Source organism: Silurus meridionalis, chromosome 2, assembly GCF_014805685.1.
Source record: "Silurus meridionalis isolate SWU-2019-XX chromosome 2, ASM1480568v1, whole genome shotgun sequence".
Lineage (NCBI taxonomy): Eukaryota > Metazoa > Chordata > Actinopteri > Siluriformes > Siluridae > Silurus > Silurus meridionalis.
In genome coordinates this window covers 8,569,519-8,579,804 of record NC_060885.1, presented here as the reverse complement: position 1 = coordinate 8,579,804, position 10,286 = coordinate 8,569,519, and the positions used below count along the sequence as shown (strand labels likewise).

At 38.1% G+C, this 10,286-nt stretch overlaps 1 protein-coding gene across 1 annotated transcript; it reads right to left on the bottom strand.

Moving 5' to 3' along the window:
- Positions 1 to 523: 523 nt before the first annotated feature.
- Positions 524 to 7,103, bottom strand: LOC124377942 (thioredoxin-like). Its single transcript, XM_046837348.1, has 5 exons — positions 6,947 to 7,103; positions 3,476 to 3,580; positions 1,958 to 2,023; positions 1,004 to 1,069; positions 524 to 879 (listed from the first exon to the last, which is right to left on the bottom strand). Exons 1-5 carry the CDS (start codon positions 6,968 to 6,970, stop codon positions 817 to 819), a joined length of 324 nt encoding a protein of 107 aa, XP_046693304.1. The 5' UTR covers positions 6,971 to 7,103; the 3' UTR covers positions 524 to 816.
- Between the last annotated feature and the right edge of the window lie 3,183 nt (positions 7,104 to 10,286).

Here is a 10,286-nt window from a genome sequence, read left to right as displayed (position 1 = left end):
GCTTCCACTGAATTGTTTGTTTCTTTAATAAAATCAACTTTGCCATTTTAACCCTAGACCTTAAAATTGTCAACTTCATTCAATTTGTATAGCGCATTTAACAACGAACATGGTCTCAAAGCAGCTTTACAGAGATAACACAGTTATAAAGATGAATAAAGTTTAGTGCCTATTAGTTTGTTCCTTATAATTATAAGTTTGTCCATAGCGAGTGACCCAGTGGCAACTGTGGAAAGGAAAAACGCCCAGATGAAATGAAGAAACCTAAAGAGGAACCAGACGCAAAGGGGGAACCCATAGTCATCTTGTTGGCACTTCATGTCCATTCATTACAAGTCTTTTCTGCCACCTGAGCACTTTTAACTGAATTCATTGAGAAAAACAATTTCAATTTCACATTTAAATCATTACTTTACCTACAGCATTCTCTCTTTCTATCCATCAAGCTCTGGTTCTCTCTCCTAGTGATGTCATGTATTTAATAAATAAAAACCTGCATTAAAAAAACAAAGTAAAGTTTGTATTCTGTGTATATGTTTTTATTAAACCTGATTTTAATTAGCAGTTAGATTTCTGGACACAATACATGGAGTTAAACAATTTAAAAACAAATGAAATGGTTATGGCAAGACAGTGAATTGAGTAAGGCATACTTGAATATACTATTTATAAAGGTTCTCTCAGGGCATGAAATGTTAGTTAAGCAACAAAGTCGGTGCTTGTTAGAAAAATCTATGGATGTAACAGTAGGTGTATCTGGCTCGAGCATATATATATATATTTTTTTTTCTTCATGTGTCAGACATTTGTCATCGTTCATTTGTGTGTGTTGACCAGCTCCTCCAGTTTCGTCTGGTTGGACCCAGAGAACTCTTCAATCTGTAGCACAAAAAATAAAAAAATAATTTTTTTGTAAAATGAATCAGCCGAGATGTCAACCAGAATAATAGCAGGCTATACAATTCCCTGCTTTTTGTGCTTAAACTAAAAGGATCTAACCCACCTTCTTTCCATTCTTGTAAAAGTAGAACGTTGGCATGCATCTGATCTCACAAGACTGAGCCACATCCTAAAGGAACAAAGGGTGGGGGGATTAACAGGGCAGATCATAAGTCAGTCCTTTTTTTGCCCAGAAAAAACAATAGATTTGAGTTCCACTCTTTATTCAGGTTCAAGTGTAGTTCTAATTGTTTTAATACAAAAACATCTAAACATTACATTTCAGATTTTTCTCAATCTGCAGTGCATTTGAAACATGCTTCTTTTTGATCGAGTGTGGCATACCACATTATTATACTGTAGAATTTTGAAGTTAATATATTGTGTTCTTCAGGTTTAAAGAGATATCACCTTCCACAAACACACAGGGCTGTGAAAGATTCAACTTCTTTCCATTAAACATAGAAAAAGACATGAAAATGTATTTATTTGCAACCAGGTGAAACCTGATTGAGGGGAGAGAGGAAAAAATAAAAAATAAACACACAAAACAAGTTACAAGTGGAAATTTGTAGCCTAGTACTAAACATAGTACTTTTTTTTTGGATCAGAAGGTAAAGTTCAAATTCTAGCTCTAAATTAAGGTTTACAATCCAAAGAACATAGAAGTAAAGTATTGCTATTTAAATACTCGCAATCCCTGTCAAATTTAACTACATGTAAATTTTGTAAGCAAGAACATTCAAAACATCTCTTTTTTAAGAACCATCATGAACTGAAGTCAGGCGATGCATCTGCGTTTGAGGAACCGGCAGAGAACGCAGGTGCGCACACAAACACGTGGTCTTTTCTACTTCAGTTTTTTTTTGTCCTCAGCAGTGGCGTGGTTCATACAACTACCCAACGCCTACTGCAGATTTACTTCTCTAATGCCTATATTTGGATTTAAACAGATCCAGTTACACTGCCTATAGCAGTGGAAAACCGGAATGGTGGGAGAGCAGAAGAGCTTACTAACCTGTGCGTCGTCTACATCTACCTTGAGGAAGACCACGTTGCCATAATTTGGGTTTTCAGAAAGTCCCTGAAAAGGAGAGAGAAAGTAAAATGGTCAGTTTTAATAAGACATCCTATGTTAGTAAAAGGGATCCATTGGATAGTATAATCAGACAACAAAACAAACAAATAGAACAGTAGCTCACTTGTCTTATTGATAATGATTGTCTAGGAATAAAACACTAAAAATTAAAGCCACCATCACATATACTGGGGGAAAAAAAGCACATCACATATACAAAAACAAACCCTAAACTGCCACATTGCATACAAATCCTACAAACCACTAGTTCTTTAGAAAGACTTAATTGAACATGTTATAATCTTCCCAACCAACACTATATAATGAACAATGACTCATCTTGTTTTCTTTTGTCAACATGTAATTATAGTTTTACACCAGGCACCTGGGCATTAATTGCACCCCACTAATCCACATACAGAAGTGTTTGTCTAAAAGATTCTCAGTTGGCCAGTACGGTCTAACAGACTTCACTCCTTTGCAAAATGTTCAGTTGGGTTAACATCTGGTGAGTGAAGGTCATAAAAGTTTTACATTATTTAAGCTAAAACAATATAGTAAATGTTGAGGGCGGAGTCACCCTGAAAAGACCACGCATCAAAACAGAAATAGCTCAGAGTAGGAAGGTTAAAAGAAATAATCAATTTGCAGTACTGCTTTCATCCAAGCATACAAATGGACAACCATAACCATAACACAGCCACAAACCCAAAGCACAGAAGAACCAGCAACCTCTAACCACCAACCACAACTTACATAAGCTGGATAGGGGCATCTGCTGCATGTTGTAAATGCAAACAGCACCTGTCTGCAGTAAATGGGTGCCATTTGGGCACCATGGCATCCAAATTACACACAAACTCAAACCCCTTTGTTGGTCTTCTCCAAGCTACAACATTACAGTTTTACTTAACTGAAACCAAAACACCCTTAAACATGTTCCATCATGATTATGTCCCTGCACACAAAGCAAGGTCCATGAAGACATTGATAAGGTTGGAATTTTAGAACTTGTGTGTAGAGTCTTGCACAATCCTGACCTCAACCCCATGGAACACCTTTGAAATAACCTGGAACTGCACCCCAGACCCAAACACCATCACCACTTCCTGGCCTCACTAATACACATGAGGCTAAATGAGCAAAATCCATGCTGCAAAATACAGAGAAAAAAAATTCTGATAAGAGTCTAAAAGCAAGGTGGACTAAATTGGGACCGAGATGTTTAATAAGCACATGTGAATGTTATGGTCGTGTTACATGTCATCTAGATTATTAACACACAGCGCAGTGCCTCCACTAATGAGAGCTTTCATATAATTGCATAAAATGCAATTATCACAGGATGTGTGATCGTGGAAAAAATTCAACCATCAGCTTCATTTTGGATCGGTCCTTCTAAAATGTAATGATTATTGTGAGGATAACAAATGAATATCATAAGCAGGGTTTACTCACTTTGTAAAAAGGAGCGATACTCTGGCAAGGCCCACACCACGTGGCTGTGAAGTCCACCACGACGAGCTTATCGCCTGCATCAGCCAGAGCTTTATCAAAAGCTGCCTGCAGAGAAGTGACAGCATTAGAAATAAAGATATGCCTGTTACACAGAAAGCCATTTTTCCTTCCTCATAGCCTAAACCTTCTAGCACAATAAGAAACGCCACGGTGCATGAATTTCAATGCGATTCAGAAAACAGAAGCTCAGTTTTTAATAAAGTAGATTGCATTTATATTCAAAATGTGGATTTTACCGCAGACATCAGTACTCGCATTTTGCATGAATGCACATCTTGATGCATCTGTCTCACTCTAGCTATAGATGTGTGCATATATGAAATGTGTGTTCATGGAAAATTGTCATTGCAATTGAATAGGTAGGAAAGAAAGCATTCATGTATAAAGTAACGCAAATTTGGGGTGTGTGTGTGTGTGTGTATATACAGTGCAGCCAGAAAGTGTTTACAGCTCTTCAAATTTTTCACAATTTATGTTACAGCCTTATTTCAAAATAAGGTATTATAAGTTAATAAGTATTCACAGCTTTTGCTCAATACTTTGTTGAAGCAATTTAGGCACCAATTACAGCCTCAAGTCTTTTTGAGTTTGATGCTACAGGCAGCGTCTCCCATTATTTGCAGAAAAGCTCGAGCTTAATTAGTTTCAATGGTTCGAGTTGGTGCACAGTCTTTCAGATTTCCCTAGAGAGGTCTGAGCTCTGGCTGGACTCAAGCCACTCCTTTGTTATCTTGTCTGTGTGCTTAAGGTTGTCGTCCTGATGGAAAATGAACCATTGCCCCAATCGGAAGTCCAGGTTTTCGTTAAGGATGCATTTCTACACTGCTGCATCCATATTTGCCTCAATCCTAACTAGTCTCCCAGTTCCACTAAAAAACATCCCCACAGCATGATGCTGCCACCACCGTGCTTTACTGAGTGGATGATATTGGCCAGGTGATGAGTGGTGCCTGGTTTCGTCCCTGGTGGTTCTAAACTTCTTTCATTTACAGATAATCAAGGTCACTGTGCTAATAGTGCCCTTCAAGGCTGCAGAAATTTTTCTGTACCCTTCCTAAGATATGTGCCTCGAGACAATCTTGTCTGAGGTCTACAGATAATTCCTTAGACTTTATAGCTTGGTTTGTGATCTGACATTGTTAACTGTGGGACATTATATAGACAAGTGTGCACTGTACATCACAGATACACAGTACATTCAGAAAGTATTCAAAACCCCCTAAATTTTTTTAAAATTGTTTTTGTTGCAGCCTGATACTACAATCACAAAAATAAAATTCTCATTAATCTACACTCTGTAACCCCTAATTACAAAGTGAAAAAAATGTGAATGAGTATTTAGACCCTTTGAAAATAAGCTCAGGTGCTTGCCAAATCTATTGATGGTCCCCAAGATGTTTTTACACCTTGATTAAAGCCCACCTGTGAAAAAGATTATTAATTAGACATGATTTGGAAAGGCACACAACACTACAGAAGTCCTCACAGCTGTGTATGGAGATGGGACAAAGTTCCAAAAAGGTCAATCACTTCAGCCCTCTAGGCTTTATGGCAGAGTAGCTAGACAGAAGCCTCTTGGTGCAAAACCCATTGATGCTCACTTGGAGGTTGCCAACAGGCAGCTAAGTAAAAGAAGTTTCTCTGGTCTGATGAAACCAAAAGTGAACTGTTTGGCCTTAATTATAAACGTCACGTCTGGTGAAAATCAGGCACTTCGGGACAACTCAATGTCCTAGAGCGGCCCAGCCAGAGCCCTGAACCCAATTGAACATCTCTGGAGAGACCTGAAAGTGACCGCCCACCTACGGTCCACGTCCAACCTGACCCAGATTGAGAGGATTTGACGAAGAATGGCAACAAAAATAAAAAATAAATAAATAAAAAAATCACCCAATGCAGGTGTGCAATGCTTGTTGCATCATACCCAAAAAGACTCGAGGTTGTAATTGTTGCCAAACGTGCTTCAACTACATTTACGGCATTTAGCAGATACCCTCATCCAGAGCGACATACAAAAGTGCTTTGAGTCTCTAGCAATGAATAAATATACACTGGTACACAGATTACAAACTTAATATAAATATAACTCTTGAATTCTACAAAGCAATCTTGGAAAGTGCTAGTTTAAGTGTTTCAGGAAGAGGTATGTCTTCAATTCTTCAACTAAAGTACTGGAGCTCAGGGTCTGAATACTGCATGTGAGATTTCAGGGTTTTTATAGATAAGAGCTCTGTTTTCATCTCATCCATGAGAGAAATTTTAATTTTAACAATTGTTGTGCACAATGTGCGTTTTCAGTAGCTTTAGTCATCAATAATTTTATACTGTAATTTACACACACACACACACACACACACACACACACACACACACACACACACACACACAGGGGGAAAAAAGCTGTGATATGTAAATCTGAAACCCCCTCAGAGCCACGTGTTCGGGCTGCAGCGCGCGCACTGTTACCGCCCGTTAGAACAAAGTGCAGCAGCGTAAAAATCCCTCATTATATATAAATATAAATACAAACAAATATTACAAAAACAAAAACACCCAAAATCCTAACTTGAAGCCCACACGGTTTCACTGTGCGTGTGGAAACATGAAGCCATAATAATATCTGGGTGTCAACCTGCAAACTGGATGAAGCCTGTCTCCTGACGAGTCTTACAAAAAAAACAAAAACAAATCCCCAGAAATAGTTTATTATCCTGTGTGTGTGGTTGTGTGCATCTGCTTTTTATTCATTTTTCCATTCAAAAAAGGCGACATTTTGGTTTGAAGAGAGAAACCCGAAATTAGCTTTAGCACAAGCCTTTTTTTAACTAACTAAACAGCCCTCTCCCACGCATATACGGAAATTTAAATACCACCCAAACCAAAGGACAGTGGATAAATATAAAATTGTCCAATTTATAATAATTTTTTTGCCATTTTTAGTGGTGTACAACCCAGGATAAATCGGCGCCATCTTGCCTACACTCGGGCACGCGCACGCACGCACGCGCGCGCACGCAACTGAGTCGACCGGAGCAGTGTTAAAACTAAAAACAAATAAAATATCGTTTTTAAAAACAAAACAGTTTACATACTATATAAATATATTCGTTTTAGTTTGTGCCTCTCCACAACATTTGACGAGCTCCACATTACAGGACAATATGCATCATAATGAATACGGACCGTTATAAAAAAATAAATAACTAGACTAACCGGTCTATAATAAAGCGTAGATTTACTATAAAGATGTTTTCCAGATTATATCTTTACAAATAAGGGAAATTACATCTTGACCACTTGATATTACATTCGATATATCGATTTGAAAGATGGAAAAATACCGAAAAATCGCAACAAACAACAAACTAAAAACCAGCAAATCCACGACTCGATTAGTTTTCTAGCGCTTACCTGATCCTCAATAACAATGATCATGATGATTATCGGTTATAGATTAAAAACTAAGAAGTAAAAAAAACTTCCTCCTGCTGACGACCGAAGTCTCCAACACACCACAAAAGAATGAGTGAGTGGCGCGCTGTGCTCTTAACCAGAAGCTCCGCCCCCGGGCACGCCCAAAAAGATGAAGTCGGGTTGCCAGAACTGGACCATAATTATCAACATATCGATAAAAGAATACACGCGTACGTGGATATGTAACAAGAGGCGTGCAGTCACGTGCTGCAGGTAACAGTTTGTTTTATTGTTTTATTCAGTATTGCATGTAGAAATTAGTTCATAATTACAAAATTCCTTACAAATTAGTGGGTAATTAGGATTTTATTTAATACTCCTATAGTAGCAGAAACATGGGCAGTATAAAATAATAAAAAAAAGTAATTAAATGAATATTTTTTTATACAAAGCTTTTTTACTCTAGGCTTTCAGCTATGTGAAAAGACAGCTAAATATATTCTATATTGCATGCACAAATTAGTCTGTAATTTCCAATCTTCCTTACAAACAAGTGGGTAATCAGGGATTGTTTAATATCCTGTATTAGCAGAAGCAGAAAGGAAATAGCCTGCAGATAATTACACAACATTTTATTTTATATAAAATATTTGCTTCCTTGGTTCATCCCACTTCTTTCCACCAAGTGATAATGAAATTCTGGATTAGTCATGATTTATAAATTCAACTCACACAAACACACACTCTATTTCATCGGAAAGGGAAAATTATTTAATTTCATATAAAAGTAAATCAAGTAGTGGGCCATCAAAAGGCAGGCAAAGCTTTCTCTGCTGACCTAAACACTATCCCTTAGAAATTATATCCAATCATATTTCAGCCATCATCTGTTGGCAGGGTCAAAGAAATCTGCCAGTGTGGCCACCTGTTCCTTTGAATACACATGAAAATGAAACTGTTGCTTTAACCAATCAGATTTCGAGTTAGCAGCACCAGGGCCATCTGTCATATGTACATAACATTTTCACATTCTTTGATTGGATGGTCAGAGAGCGCACTAGTCAGAGCTCACAAACCGCATCTGGAGCAAACTGCAAACTGGTTGACAAAACAGAAAAAAATTAATGTGGCTGAAGATATACAGGTAATCCTCTACTTACGATGGAGATACGTTATGATAACCCCATCGTAAGTCAAAAATCTCGTAAGTCGAAGGTGGTACTATGACTGTGACAGTCTTTCCTGTTTGATGCTGATTTATTATTTTTATTTTCTGCTATAAACTGATGGCTTTCCTCTGTTTTTTTCACTACAACCAGGAAGACAACTTGGAAGACATCGGAACAACATCCGAAGGATTCGACCATTTCTGTCCACACAGGCTGCCCAGGTGCTTGTTCAGTCTCTTGTCATCTCAAGACTCGACTACTGCAACTCTCTGCTGGCAGGTCTTCCCCTGAACGCTATTCATCCACTGCAAATGATCCAAAAAGCAGCTGCACGACATGTGTTTAATCTGCCCAAGTTCTCACACACCACCCCACAGCTGCGCTCCCTTCACTGGCTTCCAGTAGCTGCACGTATCAGATTCAAAACACTGATGCTTGCCTACAAGGCCAAAAATGGACCAGCACCATCTTACTTCAGTGACCTCATCACATCTCGCACTGCACCACGCTGTCTGAGATCCTCCAGCACTGCTCAACTGGTACCACCTTCTCTCAGAATGAGAGGTAAGTATACTTTTTGCTTTTGCCATAAGATTTTGTTTAGGAGTATATATATATATATATATATATATATATATATATATATATATATATATATATATATATATTCGGATTCGGATCCACCAAAAACCTGACAAAATCATTTAGTTTCTGAACTTTAATAAATAAGTGAATTGATAAAAAGAATGAATTTATATAGGGAGCAGTTTGAGAAGAGCCTGGAGAGGTGGAGGTATGTGCTGGAGAGAAGGGGAATGAAAGTCAGTAGGAGTAAAACAGAGTGCATGTGTGTGAATGAGAGGGAGGGCAGTGGAGTGGTGCGGTTGCAGGGAGAAGAGGTGGAGAAGGTGGAGGAGTTCAGGTACCTGGGGTCAACAGTGCAAAGTAATGGAGAGTGTGTTAGAGAAGTGAAGAAAAGAGTGCAGGCAGGGTGGAGTGGGTGGAGAAGAGTGATAGCAGGAGTGATTTGTGATAGAAGAGTATCTGCGAGAGTGAAAGGGAAAGTTTATAGGACTGTGGTGAGACCTGAGATGTTGTATGGTTAAGAGACAGTGGCATTGAGTAAAAGACAGGAGGTGGAGCTGGAGGTAGCAGAGCTGAAGATGTTGAGGTTTTTGTTGGGAGTGACGAGGATGGACAGGATCAGAAATGAGTTTATTAGAGGGACAGCGCATGTAGGACGTTTTGGAGACAAAGTGAGGGAGGTGAGATTGAGATGGTTTGGACATGTGCAGAGGAGGGACATAGGGTATATTAGTAGGAGAATACTGAGGATGGAAGGAGAAAAAGAGGAAGGCCAAGGAGGAGGTTCATGGATGTGGTGAGGGAAGACATGCTGGTAGTCGGTGTGACAGAGCCAGATGTAGAGGACAGGGGCTTATGGAGACGGATGATCCGCTGTGGCGACCCCTAATGGGAGCTGCCGTAAGAAGAAGAAGAATTTTATATATATATATATATATATATATATATATATATATATATATATATATATATATATATATATATATATATAATTATTGTTTTATTATATAAATATACAATAGAAATAGTTTTTTTTTGTTTTACTTTCTTTCAATACAATACACCCTAAAACGGTAAACTGGGTGTAACTCATAATCGTGTAAAAAGCGGATCTGGCAACACCGGGGCTGCGTTACGTCATGGTGCACATGGCAGTGCGCCATCTTGTGAGTCACACTGCGTTCATTTACTGGTATTTTCTGAGGCTTAATGGGTCTAATGAATGGAAACAGGGAAAGAAAAGAACATTTGATCATCTCAATTATAATTTTTGAATTTTTTTTTTTTACGGTTGAATGTGAAGAATTGTGCAAATAAAGTGTATACAGGATGTAATGCCTTGTGTGTGTCTGTGTCTATATACTGATCAGAATCTGTATTACTCTTAAATAATGGGACATGTTTACACGTGTGTTGACGTGTATCTCAATGCAATATAATGTTTTTTTTTTAAATGGCTTATTAAGAAATATCTACAATGATGCTGTATTTGTATGCTCTGCTCTCAGTTTTGTATTCATGTTATCTCTAAGGATGTTTTCTTGCCAAAGTTGTTTCTGGTTTGTTCATAAAAGATCAAAGTC

What these genes read in the sequence shown, in the direction of transcription:
- LOC124377942 (XM_046837348.1), bottom strand. Translation starts at nt 6,970, where the DNA reads ATGATCATTGTTATTGAGGATCAG. An exon ending in GTATCGCTCCTTTTTACAAA is followed by an intron (nt 2,024 to 3,475) that starts GTGAGTAAACCC and finishes TCTCCTTTTCAG; the next exon opens with GGACTTTCTGAAAACCCAAA. An exon ending in TAGATGTAGACGACGCACAG is followed by an intron (nt 1,070 to 1,957) that starts GTTAGTAAGCTC and finishes TTGTTCCTTTAG; the next exon opens with GATGTGGCTCAGTCTTGTGA.